The 18,082-nt window shown below is 46.1% G+C and overlaps 1 protein-coding gene across 1 annotated transcript in view; it reads right to left on the bottom strand.

Moving 5' to 3' along the window:
• The window catches only part of SLC5A1 (solute carrier family 5 member 1), a 47,310-nt gene that overhangs the window by 18,065 nt on the left and 11,163 nt on the right, over window positions 1-18,082 (bottom strand). The window contains exons 3-5 of the mRNA XM_006125423.5: window positions 9,175-9,279; window positions 5,809-5,868; window positions 5,363-5,467 (exon numbers count right to left, since the gene is read on the bottom strand). Coding sequence (XP_006125485.3) covers window positions 5,363-5,467; window positions 5,809-5,868; window positions 9,175-9,279 — 270 coding nt within the window. The remainder of the gene's footprint in view (window positions 1-5,362; window positions 5,468-5,808; window positions 5,869-9,174; window positions 9,280-18,082) is intronic.

Consider the following 18,082-nt stretch of genomic DNA (forward strand, 5'->3'; position numbering starts at 1 on the left):
ATCCTACGAGGAAACATAGTTAATTATTTAACATCCTGAACAATACACAAACTCCCTTGGATTTGCTGAATTGCCTTCTGTGTTCACCCCTTCCACCTCCCAGCCACATTAGTTTACTACTGATTATTTCCTTGTTACTCCATTAACTCTCTTTTATTGATACCATTAAAACCTTATCCTATCGTATCCAAACAAAAAAGAAAATCACTCCAGAGCTACGCACAGATCATGCAGGAACCATTAGGTAAAGCTATAAATGACATGAACGTACTTTTACAACCACCATTGCAGCAAAAGAATTCCAAAGAATCTTACAATGCATTCAAAAACTCAGGTTTTAAATTCTTTCAGCTCATGAAAGAGTATCCAGTTACTTGTGTCTCTAGGGGTATGTCTAGACTACATGGCTCTGTCGACGGAGCCATGTAGATGAGTTTACTAGACATAGGAAAATGAAGCGGCAATTTAAATAATTCAAATAATTGCCGCTTCATTTACATCAAAATGGCCACCACACTGTGCCGATCAGCTGTTTGGTGGCACAGTGCGGTAGTCTGGGTGCTCTACGGTCGACAACAGAAGCCTTTTTCGACTGCTCCAGTAAACCTCATTCCATGAGGCATAACGGAGTGGTCAACAAAGGCTTCTGTTGTTGACTGTGGACCGTCCAGACTACCACACTGTGCTGCCAAACAGCTGATCGGCACAGCGCGACAGCCATTTTGATGTAAATGAAGCGGCAATTATTTAAATCGCTGCTTCATTTTCCTATGTCTAGTAAACTCATCTACATGGCTCCGTCGACAGAGCCATGTTGTCTAGACATACCCTAGATGCTTAGTTTTAATTTTAGTCAGTTAGGGTACGTCTACACAGCAGTGTTATTTTGGAATAACTCACGTTATTCCAAAATAACATAGTCCATGTCTACACTACAAGCAGTTATTTCAACATAATGTCAAAATAATGTTGAGCTGAAGGATTTCTTACTCCAATTCCTGTAACCCTCATTTTATGAGGTGTATGGGAAGTCAAAGGAAGACTGCTCTTCCTTGGACTTCTTGCTGTGTAGACAGCGCCAAAAGCCGAATTAAGCTATTTTGACTTAAGCTAAACAATTGACGTAGCTGAAGTTGCATAGCTTAATTCGGCTTTAGCCCTGCTGTGTAGATGTGTCCTAACTGGTCACCAATGCCATGCTACATTTCTAATCTTCTTAAAATTGCCCACCTTCTGTACCACTGGTACAACTCCACTGGTGACAGTAATGTTACAGGTGCTAGTAGTTAGCAACTCCACGCCTGAAAGCTACCATGGCAACCGCTCACACAATAGAGCAACCATGGATCAAATATGCCATGTGGCACCTTACGTAAAGGTGTTTAAAATTTTGTCTGAAGTGGCGTAAGTGAGGAAGCGGAAAGATCCTTTTGAGGCAAATATAAATTGCATCAGCACTGTGACTCAGATTATTAGGTGTGACTTGCTACCATGAGGAAAGCTGTTCTTTCAAATCCATCTGACAACAGCCTTAGGAGATGCAAGGCAAGAAGAGTATGAAAGCAGCATGCAAATCTCTCAAATCTTTTGGCTCACATTGTTGGGCAACGCTGTTGGCCCCTTGTACTGTGACTGAAAGCTTTCCACAGACCTAGGTGCAGCTTGCTTGCCACCCTGCCACCTCCCAAAGGTGCCTACATAGCACAACATCCATATCTACACAAACAGAAGCTCTTGTGTGTAAGAGGTGGTACCCACTGGCCATCTGTACTTATTCTGTTACTGGTGACAGGCAGGGCTACTCAAATCCATCCCGGGGGGAGGGGGGCACAGTGATACTCACAGCACATGCCAAGAGCTGCAGCTTAAGTGTGGTTGTATATACTTGCAAACATCTATGCAAATAAATGCAAAGAGCTTCTTTCATACTGACGGGCATGAATACAAAGCACTTCCCACAATGCCCTGGTGCTCTCAGCACCTCCTCCCTGGGGCTAGAAATGCCGACACCCTGTACCCATCTGTTCCAGCGAGCCTGTCCGCTTGCGTCTTTCAATGCTCACCCCCCCAAGAGACGCCTCGCCATTGTGTAGCATGGTCCCTGTGGTGGCCATGTTCAAAGGATCCCACCCAGGGGCCGCGTGTTGAGCTCCACGTAAACCCAGACCTCCCCACGGGCCTCAAACAAACGGGCTGCAGGCTGCATGAAGCCCATGGGCCATGCGCTAGACTTATGGGCACACCATATGCTTGGCACACTATTAATTTGCAGCACTGACTCCTCCCCTTCCAGCAAGCAGAGACTGAAGACCCATCTAGTCCATGAAGCATCACAGCTTTCTGTTTGTTTTCTTTTGTGCTCTGTTGTATCGGCCACACCTTTAGTTCATCAGCAAGCAGAAGGTAGTGTCTTGGACACTTCTGTGCACTAATAGTGCTTCATAACTAATAAGAATGGGGACTGAGTCCTAACAAACAGAATACTGGGCATGCACCCAATGAAACACATCATGTAAATTAAGCCTTCAGATCATTCTTTAAGGCAAATCCTGTCCCCTTTTCTATTGCTACATAGGGCCTCAGTGCTGCTAAAGCATTAGGTGCATTCAGTGCAATGAAAGAGTGTGAGGCACTCAGATATTATAGTAATGAGAGGCCATACAATTATCCAGGAGCTAGACAAAGAGGGAAAGAGTGGTTCAGCTGTACAAGGAGGAGGGGCATAATTTGGGGAACTAATGCAAGAGACTGTACTCCTGAGTTTCAGAAACTGGTCGGCTACGTCTAGACTGGCATGATTTTCTGGAAATGCTTTTAACGGAAAAGTTTTCGGAAAAGATCGCCTAGATTGGCACAGACACTTTTCCACAAAAGCACTTTTTGAGGAAAAGCGTCCATGGCCAATCTAGACACGCTTTTCCGCAAAAAAGCCCCGATGGCCGTTTTCGCGATCTGGGCTTTTTTGTGGAAAACAAACCTCTGCTGTCTACACTGGCCCTTTTGCACAAAAGTTTTTCAGAAAAAGACTTTTGCCTGAATGGGAGCAGCATAGTATTTCTGCAAAAACACTGACAATCTTACATGAGATCATCAGTGGTTTTGCGGAAATTCAAGTGGCCAGTGTAGACAGCTGGCAAGTTTTTCCGCAAAAGCAGATGATTTTGCGGAAAAACTTGCCAGTCTAGACACAGCCGTCCTGTAGTTTCTCCCTATGAGTATTTGTGATGCTGTTTGTGGACAAGGTGGAATGAGGGTGTGTGGTGGAAACTAGATTGGAACCAATGGATCTGTTGCTATTGTCCTGGCCTACGTTTCCCCCACAAAAAAATGGGGGTAGCAAGAATATTGGAGTCTGCTTCATTTTCAGGTCTGACATGATAACTGAGAGTGAGTGGATCCACAGCCACTCCCATTTGCTTAGGAGGGGCCCCTTTGCTGAAGCTGATGGAAATCTCCTAAACAGGAGGCTGATACATAAATTGGAACAGGAAGGAAACTTACCCATAAAAAGGGAATTTAAAAAAAAAATCTGGCTGGTAAATATCAAGTGATGGGTCAGTGTAGCAGAGAAATTTAGTTATAGGTTTTGGATTGGAATGAGAAGCTGTTTATCTGTTTGGATTCATTCCACATCTGCTAGCATTGCAGGAATAATAGCACCCCTTGTGAAACGGATGCAGCATTTCCAATTACAGCCGCATAGAAAAACCAGTAATGTTTATATCTCCTCACTGAAATAAACAGAAAGCAAAATCCAGCTTGCAGGTTCTCAACAGTCTCAGCCTGTTTAATGTGTAAACTCGATAAGAATCAGTTATCATAAGAGCATGAGAATGGGAGCAAAAGGCCAGCTCTTTTAGGTTAAATTGTACTATTATCACTTAGCTCCTAGGCAGAGGGCAAAGAGTAACCTTCCATGGCAACTGCAAGAAAACAACAGACCCGGGTCTGCCTGACCTGTGGACTTGGATGGAAACTTGATGGTTTTAAAAAGGAGAGGAAAATCATAGGTCCCTTTGATACTGAAGTACTCTTATAAGCCATACTTTATAGCTCAAGGTGATTCACACACTGGTTCACCTCAGTTTTCCTTCCTCACTTTGCTTTTTTCCTACTCCTTTATTTTCTAACCTCATCCCTCTCTCTCTCTGTCTCTCTCTTTCTCTCTCTCTCTCTCTCTCTCTCAGGGTGTGTCTAGACTACAGGGTTTTGTTGACAAAAGGGGACTTGTGTCGACAAAACTATACCTGCGTCTACACTACCGCCGCATTCTGTTGACAGTAAATCGACAGAACGCGGGAGTTTTGTCAACGATGGTAAACCTCATTCTACAAGGAATAATGCCTTTTGTCGACAGAACTCTGTCGACAAAAGGCACTATTGCATCCACACTGCTTTTTCAAAAAGTGGCTTGCTTTGTCGACAGAACTGGCTGTAGTCTAGATGCTCTTTTTTGACAGAGGCTTTGTCGACAGTATCTGTCAACAAAGCCTCTGTCACCAAAAGCCTGTAGTCTAGACGTACCCGCATTGTCTTCCTCTCTCTTTTCTCTTTTCTCCCTTTTGCTTTATTAATACTAACAAGCTGTATGTTCAGAATCCCAATGGAAGGATGAATATGAAAATGAAGACAAAAACCCAAGGCCCCTTTTTTCCCATGAGAGCTAAAGGGAGTTATACTCAGACCCTGCAGCATCAGGAAAAGGTGCAGAAAGGGGCAACAAAAATGATTAGGGGTTTGGAATGGGTCCCGTATGAAGAGAAATTAAAAAGACTTGGACTTTTCAGCTTAGAAAAGAGGAGACTCAGGAAGGATATGATAGAGGTTTGTAAAATCATGAGTGGTGTGGAAAAAGTGAATAAGGAAAAGTTATTTACTTATTCCCACAATATAAAAACTAGGGGACACCAAATGAAATTAATAGGCAGCAGGTTTAAAACAAACATAAGGAAGTTTTTCTTCACTCAGAGCATAGTCAACCTGTGGAACTCCTTGCCAAAGGATGTGGTGAAAACTAGGACTTGAACAGGGTTCAAAAAAGAGCTAGATAGATTTTTGGAGGTTAGGTCCATCAATGGCTATTCACCAGGATGGATAGGAATGGTGTACCTAGCCTCTTTTTCTCTGGATGAGGGTGACAGGAGAGGGATCAAGTGAGGGTTACCTGTTGTGTTTCCTCCCTCTGGGCATCTAGTATTGGCCACTGTCAGAAGACAGGACACTGGGCTAGATGGACCTTTGGTCTGACCCAGTACAGCCGTTCTTATGTTCTTACGATCTTATGAGATTTCATACGAGTGTAAAATAGTAATACGAGTAGAAACTTCACTTAGAACAGAGGAATTGGAAAAGCTTAACTCACCGAGATCTTGGTGAAAATATAGAGGAGCAGAGAAAGGACTGAGAGATATATCTGAATCCGTCGGCCGCCAAACCGCTTCTTGAGATACTCTGGCATCGTCACCACCTGCAGAGGGAGCGGGAGAAGAATTCATACCACGAGCAACAGATACAACTGCCATAGGGGCAGAGGCTCTACCATCCAGAGACCACACTGATATGTGCACTAGAAATGAAGAAGGCCAACGAGCCAAGGCCTCCACGAAGTACGGAAAGGCAGAGTCAAATGCTGCTCATGTTGAGAATTCAAAGACAGAGAGACCTTGGCGTTTAAATACATACAGAAGCAATTTATGTAGAATGCCTGACCCCTGCCGGTCCCTCCTCCCATGGAGAATGGTTTTGTGATGACAGACCCGCGTGCACAGCAGGGTGAAACAGAAGTACTGAAACAATGTTCATACTCACCCCAGCCTTAATGTAGATGGGAACAAACAACCAGCCAAGGACAACCACAAATATCAGGGCCTGTAGCCAAGGAAAGAACAGCTGAATTAGCCTCTTGTTCCATCACCATCACTTTCCACAGCCACGTGTCAGGCTGAATACCAGCTACAAACATTATAGCAAGTAAAATGGTGGCCAGTGAAGGCATATCTGCCTCTTCCTTTCAACTTGTCCAGCAATTTACACTTGGAACACCAGGGGTGAAATCCCGGCTTTATTAAAGTCATTGAGGGCATGTCTGCACTAGGGAGTTATTTTGAAATAACAAGGTGAGCTTCCATGCTACAGCTATGTCTACCTCATCAGGTTATTTTGAAACAATAACTCGTGAAATAACTATTTCAAAATAAGCTTATTCCTCTTTGCAAGCAGGAGTTATTCTTTTGAAATAATGGGCTCGTTAGTGTGGACACTCGCCTTGTTATTTCGAAATAAGGGGAGTTATTTTGAAATAACTCCCCAGTGTAGACATGTCCTGGGTGTCTTGCCATTCAGTTGAATGGGGCTTGAACTTAACCCTGGGTGTCCAAGAGAGCCACCTGTGGAAGAGTCCACCTCTGCAGCAGACTTACTGGAACATCCAAAAGAAAATTGCTTTGACGTCCGTCTGTCCACAGGGAAATACATTTGTTATGTGTCTATGCTAACACTGGTCCTACAATTTCCTTCTGTTGCACAATCTTAGTGCAGCGCTAATAGCAAAAGAAGCCATGAAGTATATCCTGGCTGCAGGCATTTTAACCACTGCTTCATCTAACCTTGCCCAGAGCAGGTCAAGATAACACAGTGGTCAGCGTACCAGCAGCCCATAGAAGCCTTTGTATGACGTCAGATTGTTGCCACCAGAAATTTTTAAGGAAGTTTAGGACTGAGCTGACTGTCTTTGGTCCAATCTTTAAACCAGGGGTAGGCCAATAGCAGTCCATGGGCTGGATCCAACCCACCAGAGTTAGTCCCTAGTGGGTCTCCACCTCTATGTTTATCTGCACCTCCACAGGTATCAGGAAGCCACAGCCTTCATTGGCTGCAGATGGCCCTTCATGGCAATGGGATTGTGGGGAAGCGGTGTGCCAGTCCGCACTGCTTCCCACCGCTCCCATTGGCTGTGAACAGCAATCCCTGGCCAATGAGAGCTGCGGTCACCTGTTACTCGTGGAGATGCAGGTAAACATAAGTGGCAGCAGCGCGCCAGGGACTATCTCTGGGGGGGCTGCCGCTTTTTTACTGCCCACCCCTGCTCTAAGCAAACACCAGTGCGAGAAACATTCCAACCCCAGCTCCAAGTGTGTTCTGATGAAGTGCTAGCCCAAGGTATTGGAGAATGGAGCTTATTTCAATACTCTTGTTCCCCCCTCCCCACTCCCCAAGACTAGGCCACTGCTTTAGATAAAATGCATGTGTAATTGACTGTTTTCTGCAGTGGGATTCAGTTATAGGGCCATACACATGTTGGGCTGGAAGGAAGCTCTAGCACAGCCCAGCCTCCTCCACTGAGATATTCCAGACAGGGGTTTATCAAGCCTTTTCTTAACTGATGAGGATTCCACAACCTCCCTTGGAGGCCTAATAGTTAGAAAGATGTTCCTTATATATAACCTAAATCTCCCTTGCTGAAAATTAGGCACATTACTTCTAGTCATACCTACATGGTCCCCTTTATTTATGGCCCTGAATAATTGGAAACTGTTATCAGCCTCCTCCTCAGCCTGCTTTTCTCGAAATTAAAAGTGGTCCTTTTTTAAACTTTCTTCATGGAAGATCTGCTTTCAAATCTTTTGCCACTTTTGTTGCTCTCCTCTGGACTCTCTACAGTGTGTCTGTATGCTTCTTAAAATGTGGAGCCCTCGATGGACACGGCACTCCAGTTGAGGCCTGCTTATCATGTGGTTTTGTAAAAGATGTACTGTATTCTTACCCTGGAACTCTATGCAGTACTGTATAGTATGGTAGCACTGCTGTGCTATATACTGTACATTCTGTGCATCAGATTGTTTGATGTGGGTCATACATGATTTTTTAAAAAATGTTAGCAACTTGTTTTATGCAGAACTGTGCACATTCAAACAGAGGAATTTAGGCCACAATGCTGCACCTGGATCTAGCCAGGGCCTGACTAAGGGGTGGGCTAGCCAGGAAGCTGCCCAGGGTGCCAACCTGTGGGGGCCACCCAGCTCCCGGTGGGCTGCAGTGGCCACCCGGGGCAGGGGCTCTGTTAACTCCTGCAGCACCGGCCAGCAGCGCCCTTCCCCCTGCGGCCGCTGGGCCCTGCACGGCCAGGCACAGCCCGCCCTGGGAGGCCCTGGGCTGCACGCCATTGGCGGTGGCTGGGCTGACAGGGCAGTGCATGCGCCGTGCACCCGCCTAAGCACCCCGGGGGCGGGCCTGCGCATGCGTCATGCGCCTGGAGGTGGGGCCACACGTCCCGTGTGCGGGACTGTGCATGCACCATGCGCCTGGAGGTGGGGCCGTGCACCCCGGGGGTGGCACTGTGCGGCTGGGGCCAGGGGTGCCAAAATGGCTCGGGCCGGTCCTGGATCTAGCTGCTAGATCTCTCATCCACACACAGAGATTCTGGATTGCCCTGCCTAAAGTTCTGCTCCTAGGTCAAGCACAGGATACACTGGAGATATCAGGCACCATTTTGCTCTCTCTTATGCTGATGTAAATCAGGAGTAACTCCATGTCCTGATGCGTGTATACAAGCTGTGATACTGAGTCTATGGAGATGGAGGAGAGGAGGCATATTACCTTCTCTTTCAGACACTTTTCCAAAGTTTATGACCCTTCTGCCACCCTGCAGGCAGCCCCTGTGGTAGTTGCAATCCCATGAGGAGTTTGGTTATGCCCCACGCAGGCTGAGAACTGAACAGCACTGATGGCGGGTCACAAGGGGGCCGGGACACTCCTTGAGAGTTGTCCCTTGGTGGGAGGGGAGTGTGGAGACCGAGAAGGAGAAAAGGGCTCTTGGGAGGAAGAAAGGAGTGAAGAATTCCTCACTGCTGGGAAGAAAGCAAAGACGATGACGACTTTCCTTCTCCTCACACGCACAACTCCTACACCCCAAGTTCTCAAGAAAATGATGCTCAGACGAGACCTAATAGAGCAATGGGCCTTTCTTTCCCCACTGACTTGCCTGCCGGTGGGAGTGGTGACAGAGGCGAGGGGAATGGAAACCAACACAACATGTTCTTTCAGTGGGGGGTGCTGCCAGACATCAGCCCTCGGGGAAGCAGGTTCTACTGGGCAAGAGCCCTGACAGCGCTGTCTCACCTGAGCTCTTTGGATACCCCCAATGTGACAATGTTTTCTGAAACGTGCGCCACTTACATTCCATTCGAATCCTCCAGTGGCGATTCCTGCAGCCGCTCCCGTTCCTGCCAACCCCACGAAGTGCCCGCTGCCGATGTTACTGGCAAACAGAGACGCACCGATCTGGAAACAGAGAGAGAACAGACTTGGGTCACAGATCCTGGGCTCAGGCCCTGGATAAAACAACTGTTTTTGTGACAAATTGTCCTAAAAACCCATGCTGACGTGGTGTTTTGAGACTTCCTGAGATATGAGTGCCTGACTTCCTTGAAGATCTCCCAGTATTTTCTCCTCTTAATTCCCCACACTGCAGCCATCATCCCTACCAGGAAGGCGAATTTAGCAAGGATGTTGCATGTTAACTCAGCCAGCGGGAACACTGGTAATTGATAATACTCCCTCTTCCACCAGAGGCAACCACATAGTTCCCACCTATAGGATATGTCTTCCCTAGCCCCCTAGATCAATCTAGGGAGGCTAATGAGGACGACCGAAATTGCAAATGAAGCGCAGGATTTAAATGTCCCGCGCTTGATTTGCATGTTTCCAGCCGGTCACCATTTTAGAAATTGACTAGCCCGAAGTAACTGCCCACATCTACACCCGGCAGTGAAACGGGATTCCAAACTAAAGTCCTAAATCGAATTAGCTGGTATTCCTCCTGCAATGAGGAATGAATTGCGCTTCACTTGCAATTTCGGTCGCCCTCATTAGCCTCCCTAGATCCGTACTCATAGAGAATAGCAACTATCACTATTCCAGAACAAGCAGCCAATGGTCTTTTGGCAACTAGAGCAAAAGGCTGATGGGATATATCTAATCCCCAAGGACAAGTGACTGATGCTTGCCCCTACCAGGAAATTCAGATATAGGTCTTTGGACTTCAAAAGAGACTAAGGCTGGCTTGTATCTCTAATGGGATACACCCTTTTTGCACTTGAATTGCTTCTATCAAAGGGACAATAGGTTAATTGAAATAGATTTTGGCAGCTGTCATCACAGGTACATGACTGCACCCAAGGGCATCTGTGGTACATGTGAGCATGTGAGTAACATCTGATCAAGGATTTGCAAGTGAGGAATGTTGATAGCTAAGACCTATAATATCCTGTATTGATCCCACATAGAGGGTGTGTCTAGACTCCATGGCTCCATCAACGGAGCCATGCAAAGTAGTTTACTCAGCATAGTCAAAGAAGCGGGGATTTAAATAATCCCCACTTTATTAAAATAAAAATGGCCACTGCGTTGTTCCGACAATCAGCCGATTCGGCACAGCGCGGCAGTCTGGACGCAGCAAAGTCAACAAGGGAAGCCTTTTTTGACCGCTATGGTATGCCTCGTGAAACAAGGTTTACCGGAGCAGTCGACAAAAGCTTCCCTTGTCGACCGAGCCGCGTCTAGACTGCCGCACTGTGCCGGATCAGCTGATTGTCAGCACAACGCGGTGGCCATTTTTATTTTAATAAAGCGGGGATTATTTAAATCCCCACTTCTTTGACTATGCCGAGTAAACTACTTTACATGGCTCCATCGACGGAGCCATGTAGTCTAGACGCACCCAGAGAGTAAGATCAGAATATAGCAACTGCTGATTGAACTGAGAGCTTTGGAGGCAGCATAACACAGCACACCATGAGTTACAAGGTGAGGGACTGAAGTATCAGGGGTTAGAGGCTTAAGTTGGAGGGAAAAGACTGGTTTGGATATTGCGAGCAGAGGGTACATCTGTGCTGCACTGATTAGAAATGAAAATTGTACGTCAGTGGAGTGTTTTCTACGCTCTTCTTTGTTCTGCAAGTGCCAGAGAGAGAAAGGGAAACTGTAAAAAGATGAGAGAAGGGGAAAAAAAGGAAAGTTTATAAGGGGGGAGACGGTCTGAGTACTGACCAATTTCTGTTACCCTTTGATAATTAAATTTAATAATCACTATTCATCTCTAATGTAGACCATTCATGTTAAAATATCACAAAGAGCTTAACAACACATACATGGAGTTCCTCTGATTAACACATTTTCCTTATCCACTAGTACAGTAAATTGGAATGAGTTAAAGATCTGTTGTCACAGGGAGAGATACTCATTGTCTGCCACTGAAAGAAAGGTAGTAGGGGCTAGCGAGGAGGTGGGGGGAAAGAGAAGGGTCTGAAAGCTAAGGAAGGCAAGTTCCTCCAAATCCCTGACCATTGCAGTGAGTTATCTGGCATCGCAAAAATTAATTCAATCTTCCACAAAACATAAGGGATTCAAGTCAGAGTCCTCATAGTTCTTGAAGCTCATGAAAGGGGGATTTGGTATAGAAATTAGCTACGGAAAACAAGGCTTATATTAGTGAGGTTATGTCAAAGTCAGGAATACAATCTACCGCGCCTGGATACCAGTCCTGTGCTTTAGTCACACTTTAGTTCTTCCTGCCACCTTTTATACGCAAGATAAGCCAGGTATGCAACAAAACTCAACAGAGCACTCTGTAAATTCCTTGCCTCTCCCCACTTTCCCCTCATTTCTTCATATTGATCTCATGCTTTCTTCCAGTCTTTGTATGAAGGAACAACTTTCTTTGAGCTGCAGGAAATGTCTGTGTTCATTCAATCCTTGTTTTCCTCACACATTTCCCATGAGTCCTGCCCTCAAGAAACTTACCCTCTGTGTGACTTCCTAAGAGTTTCCATAGTAATGATCTGTGATATAGCAAAATAATAGTTGCATCAGTAAATGAATCAGAGAGGAAGAACAGGCTAATTATAAAGATGAAAGCTCCTTCATGTAGTAAAGAGGAGGGATTCACTGTTCACATGTACATTCAGTCCAGGATTTCTCCTTTGCTTTTCCACTATTGCCTTGAAGTGGTAATTAAGCATTTATCTTCCCTAGAATCTGAGAAAACAACTAAAAATAATGGCTCAGCAATGATATTACATGCCAACTTCTGAGAAGCTCACATCCTCTAAGTTTGCAGAGGATGCCAACCTGGGAGGGGTTGCAAGTCCTTTGGCAGGTAAGGTCATAATTCAAAATGATCTAGACAAACTGGAGAAATGGTCTGAGGTAAATAGGATGAAGTTTAATATGGACAAATGCAAAGTACTTCACTTGGAAAGGAACAATCTGTTTCACACATGCAGAATGGGAAGCAACTATCTAGGAAGCAGTACTGCAGAAAGGGATCTAGGGGTCACAGCAGACCACAAGCTAAATATGAGTCAATAGTGTGATGCTGTTGCGAAAAAAGCAAACACGATTCTGGGAGGCATTAACGGGAGTGTTGTGAGCAAGACATGAGAAGTCATTCTTCCACTCTACTCTGTGCTGATTAGGCCTCAGCTGGAGTATTGTGTCCAGTTCTGGACACATTTCAAGAAAGATGTGGAGAAATTGGAAAAGGCCCAGAGAAGAGCAACAAGAATGATGAAAGGTCTAGAGAACATGACCTATGGGGGAAGGCTGAAAGAATTGGGCTTGTTTAGTTTGAAAAAGAGAAGATTGAGGGGGGACATGATAGTGGTTTTCAAGTAGTGTACAAGGAGAGGGGAGAAAAATTGTTCTTCTTGGCCTCTGAGGACAGGACAAGAAGCAATGGGCTTAAACTGCAGCAAGGGAGGTTTAGGTTGGACATTAGGAAAAACTTCCTACCTGTCAGGGTGGTTAAACACTGGAATAAATTGCCCAGGGAGGTTGTGGAATCTCCATCCCTGGAGATATTTAAGAGCAGGTTGGACAGACACCTGTCAGGGATGGACTAGATGGTGCTTGGGGGACTGGACTAGGGATGTAACAGTGTAGTCGATTAACCAATAAGCAAAAGCTTATAGGTTAATGTTATAGATTACGTGCATTTCCTGCCTTCCCCCTCAACCAGTAAATTCTTTAGCAGGCTGGCCAGCATCCTGGCTCAGTTTTGGCTCATGCCAGGTACAGGACCTACACTTTAAATGCACAGCCACTCTGAGAGTATTAGGAATGGAGTGGGCTGGCAGTCTTGGCTCAGTTCCAGTTTGCACCAGGCCTGGGAAGTCAGGCCTTCCTTCCCCTCTCCACCCGCCCCGCAGACAGGGTCTGCTGCCACCCTGCACTGCTGCCTCTGAATCAGAGGCAGCAGCACAGGGTGACAAGCAGCTGGTCCGCAAGAGAAGCTGGTTTTTAAACTGGCTCCCCTCATGGACTAACTCCCACCTGGCCCCTCGTGCTGCTACCAGCTCCACCCCCAGGGACTATATAATAGTCGACTAACCAATAAGAATTCATGAGGTTACTTGATTGTTCAATTAACTGATATTTAACATCCCTCACCTGGACTCAATGACCTCTCAAGGTCCCTTTCAATTCTAGTGTTCTATGATTCTATGATCTACTGTTCTCACTGAGGTCAATGGGAATTGTGGATGTCTGGTACCTCTCATCATCTGGGCAGTCGGCTTGATCGTGCTTCCACTGATGTGAATAGCTGTGGCCTTTCATGGGAAAGGAGAGGGCTCCAAAGGAAGGAACAATGTTCTGAGCTTTGAAAAAGAGAAGTAGACAACTTTTCTCCCTCAAACCGAGTTTTTACACTAACCACCAGCAACTGGAACTCAGCTGCGGAACTGGCTGGCCGGGGGCCAAATATGAACTTTTTTTAATCAAAACTCCACTGATACATTAGGGGGAAATTCTGCATCTTGACCTTTTATCTCATCGTTAGCTGTTGTCCACTCACTCCCCTGAAAATAAATTATTAAACCTCATTTTGAGTTATTACGGGGGCAGTCATCAGAAATGATTAACCATAATACCCTCTGATCTCATTAAATCTGTTCCTTCTACCCTTCTTCCTGCTTTAAAAGCTCAAAATAGCCTTTTTTTTAACAGTCACGCTGCACTTTCAACAGCTTCAGGTGACAAAAGCAGACAATGAACAGCTCAAAGAAACAACATCTCCAGCTAGCATGGCTGGAGTACCGGTAAATGAGGGGCATGTTGGAGCACACAACCTCACAAGAACTTTCCCACCTTTCTGTATTTTCCTGTGTTAATTTTTTAAGAAAAATACAAAGCCAAACAAAAACTATTTCAATTAGCAAAAGATTTCAGTTAACACAAGTGTAGAATCATAGAATCATAGAACTGGAAGAGACCTCAGAAGCTCATCAAGTCCAGCCCCCTGCTCTAGGCAGGACCAATTCCAACTAAATCAACCTGGCCAGGGCTTTGTCAAGCCGAGACTTAAACACCTCTAGGGATGGAGACTCCACTACTTCCCTAGGTAACCCATTCCAGTGCTTCACCACCCTCCTAGGGAAATAGTTTTTCCTAATATCCAACCTGGACCTCTCCCACCACAGCTTGAGACCATTGCTCCTTGTTCTGCTATCTGTCACTACTGAGAACAGCCTCTCTCCATCCTCTTTGGAACCTCCCTTCAGGAAGTTGAAGGCTGCTATCAAATCCCCCCTCACTCTTCGCTTCTGCAGACTAAACAGACCCAAGTCCCTCAGCCTCTCGTCATAAGTCATATGCTCCAGCCCCCTAATCATTTTGGTTGCCCTCCGCTGGACCCTCTCCAATGCGTCCATATCCAACGGGGGGCCCAGAATTGGACACCATACTCCAGATGCGGCCTCACCAAAGCCGAACAAAGGGGAATGATGACATCTCTGGATCTGCTGGCAATGCTCCTCTTAATGCACCCTAATATGCCATTAGCCTTCTTGGCTACAAGGGCACACTGTTGACTCATAACCAGCTTCTCATCCACTATAACCCCCAGGTCCTTTTCTGCAGAACTACTACTTAACCGGTTGGTCCCCAGCTTGTACCTATGCTTGGGATTCTTCTGTCCCAAGTGCAGGACTCTACACTTGTCCTTGTTGAACCTCATCAGATTTCTTGTGGCCCAATCCTCCAATTTGTCTAAGTCATTCTGTACCCTATCTCTGCCCTTAAGCATATCTACCTCTCCCCCTAGCTTAGTGTCATCCGCAAACTTGCTGAGGGTGCAATCCATCCCCTCATCCAGATCATTAATAAAGATATTGAACAAAACCAGTCCTAGAACCGAACCTTGGGGCACTCCGCTAGAAACCGACCGCCATCCTGACATCGAGCCATTGATCACTACCCGCTGTGTCATTATTCCTGGTTTCAGAACAAAGCAATACAAATTTACAGCCTATTTCTTTGTATTTCTGTTTCTCGCTCTGACCTTCCCTGGAGTTTCTTTGATACAGGAAAGACTTTCTGCTGGAAGATCAGAAGATCAACATGTACTAAGAGTAAATGTGATCAGACGGACAGACAGACAGATCTTAGAATTCAGAACGGTGGAAATAGATTTCCATTGTTTGCTCCATTTCTTTTGTAATTTGTTTCAAGACAGCATTATGAGGACAAAAACATCTAGTTAAAGCAGGTGCCTAGAGCAATGGTGTGTACAACCAGTGTCCTGCATGCAGTTCATCAAAGTAAGCTGCTGGCAGGTCACCAGATATGTTGTTTATCTTGTGTCCACAGGTATGGCTGCCCGTAGCTCCCATTGGTTCACCATTCCCAGCCAATGGGAACCGCAGGTACATGCTGGACACTGCTTCCCACAGCTCCCATTGGCCAGGATACAAAGTAAACAACCTGCCTGGCAGCCTGCCAATAGCTCACCCTGACGAGCTATGGGCAACATAGTTTAGGACAGGCATTTCAAACTTAAAGCCTACTGAGGGCTGCACACATGAAAACCGATAGCTTTCAGGGCCACCTAGGGTTCCCTGATGGGTTGTCGAGCAAAAAAACAACAATAACAAAAAACGCATTTTAGCTGCCAAGCAGAAGGCACCAGCACTGGACACCTGGCACCTTAGGGCGACCAAAGAAAATGTACTTTGTCAGATAGTCATCGTTATTTATTATTATAGATTATATTTTAAGTATGTTTTATAATATTACCATAATTTGATGTGCAACATTGTTATTTGCTCATATGGGGCGGTGTGAGCACAGCAGCTAGCTGTGAGCACCTGCTGGAGAGCCCAGCGCAAAGCACCAAGCCGGCCATGAGCGTGTGCGCAGAACAACCTGGCCAGCCATGAGCAATTGCTGTGGCCAGAGTGGCCCAGCTAGCTGCGATCTGCACTCGGCCACGTGCTCCGAGCAGGCAGTGGGCCACCCTTCATTCTTGTATTAAAATGTTCTGGCGGGCCACAAAAAATTTTGATTGGAAACGCGTTTGACATGCCTGGTCTAGGGCATTCTACTTCATAGTTAGAGCTGGGATCTTCAAAGAACTTTGATTCTCTTAGGCTGCTTGGTCACTTCCAGCTTTGTTCTAACAACATCATAGACATCATGGCCAGTATGAAGCAGAAAAACTGGAGCCTAAATTTTGGATTGTCCCCAGTAGGACTAGATACTGAATCTGATCAGTCAGAATTGGTGGGTGCTGTAATATAACCCTGCATTAGCTAAAAGATTCTGACCTATTTTCCAAACTATTCCATGTTTACTCATGATTGTCCTATGTCCTTTCATGAAAGGCCAGCATTACATGTTCCAGGAATCTGGCCATTAATTACCTCCCTTTACATCAGAGGTATGACAATTGAGGCCTGCTGTGGTTTGTTCTTTTGTCTCCTCTGTACTGATCTGAAAGATACAGAGCTTTCACAAGCTGCAAAGCCCCGGGGACATACTTGCCCCACCTTTTTCCCTGCTGAAGGATTTGCCAGGAGAACGGGTCCCTCCACCAGTTAGCATTGTGACTATGTTTTCCATGAAGAATGGACTGAAACTAGGAGAGGGCAGTGGGGTTTGCAAAGGAAGAAGTTAATTGTTCAGCTAGTGAGTAATAGTAGAAAAGAAGAGATGAAAGATAAGGGAACGAGGAGGAGGAGGAGGACTGGTGACAAGGAAACACCAGGTTAAAAAAGTGAACTGGGAAAAGAGAAGGAAAGGAAATGTGGAATATTAACTAGTTTAACATTTTTTGACAAGGGCTCACTATTTGGGAAAGCACCCTCAGGATGCCGCTATACGAAAGTAATGATGTTTACATGTTATTCATTAATCTATACACCTGACTATTGTCATTAACTGTTTGATGCCCAGAAGTCCTAGTGTTTGCTGCCCTACAGGCATCATAAGGATCCTGGAAATCCTACCTTTTGCCTAGTAGCCTAACTGAAAAATTCCCTACCCCCTTCAGTGTGCTAAACAGACTATGCACATACTTCTGACGTCATGCTGTGCCTCTTTTGGTCATGACTTTACTGTTGTAGAATGAAACTGGTTCATCTACTGCATTCTGTTGGGACACAGAAGCATACAAGTGCAAACCCACAGCCCTTCCCATCCTTAACTGCTTGGGAAAACAGCATATTGCTTAACGCAGGGATGGGCACAATTTTTTTAAGTGGCCCTGGGCAGCCCCGGAAGGGGCGGGGCCTCAGGTGGAAGGGGCGGGGCCAGGACCCTTCCGTGCTTCCCTGCCCACAGACCCTGACTGGTCTCGAGTGGGGGAGCGCAAGAAGTCTTTGCGCCTGCCCCCACCCTGAGAGAACCACACCTAGCAGTTCCCTGTAGGTGCCCATGCCCCTGGCAGTGGGAGAAAATTTCACGTGCTCCCCCCTGCTGCCCCCAGGTCAATCTGGGCGGGGGGCAAAGGGAGCATGCGAAGTCTGCCCTGAACCGCAGCTGGCAGGTGACTCTAAGTGCCAAGCCCTGTGAAGGGCAGGAGGAGACTTTGCGCGCTCCCCCTACTCCCAAGCCAATCAGAGCTTGGGGGCGAGGGAAGAGCGTTAAATCTCCTCCCACCCTGTGTCCCCTCCTGCAAGGAGCACGGGATGCTTCTAAGTGCCATGCAGTCCTTGCTAGGGTTGCCAGGTGTCCTGTTTTTACCCGGACAGTCTGGTAATTGCGTCTTCTGTCCGGTTTAAAAAAACCCAGAAAATACCGGACATGC

This window comes from Pelodiscus sinensis, chromosome Z (genome assembly GCF_052426305.1).
Source record: "Pelodiscus sinensis isolate ZL-2025 chromosome Z, ASM5242630v1, whole genome shotgun sequence".
NCBI lineage: Eukaryota > Metazoa > Chordata > Testudines > Trionychidae > Pelodiscus > Pelodiscus sinensis.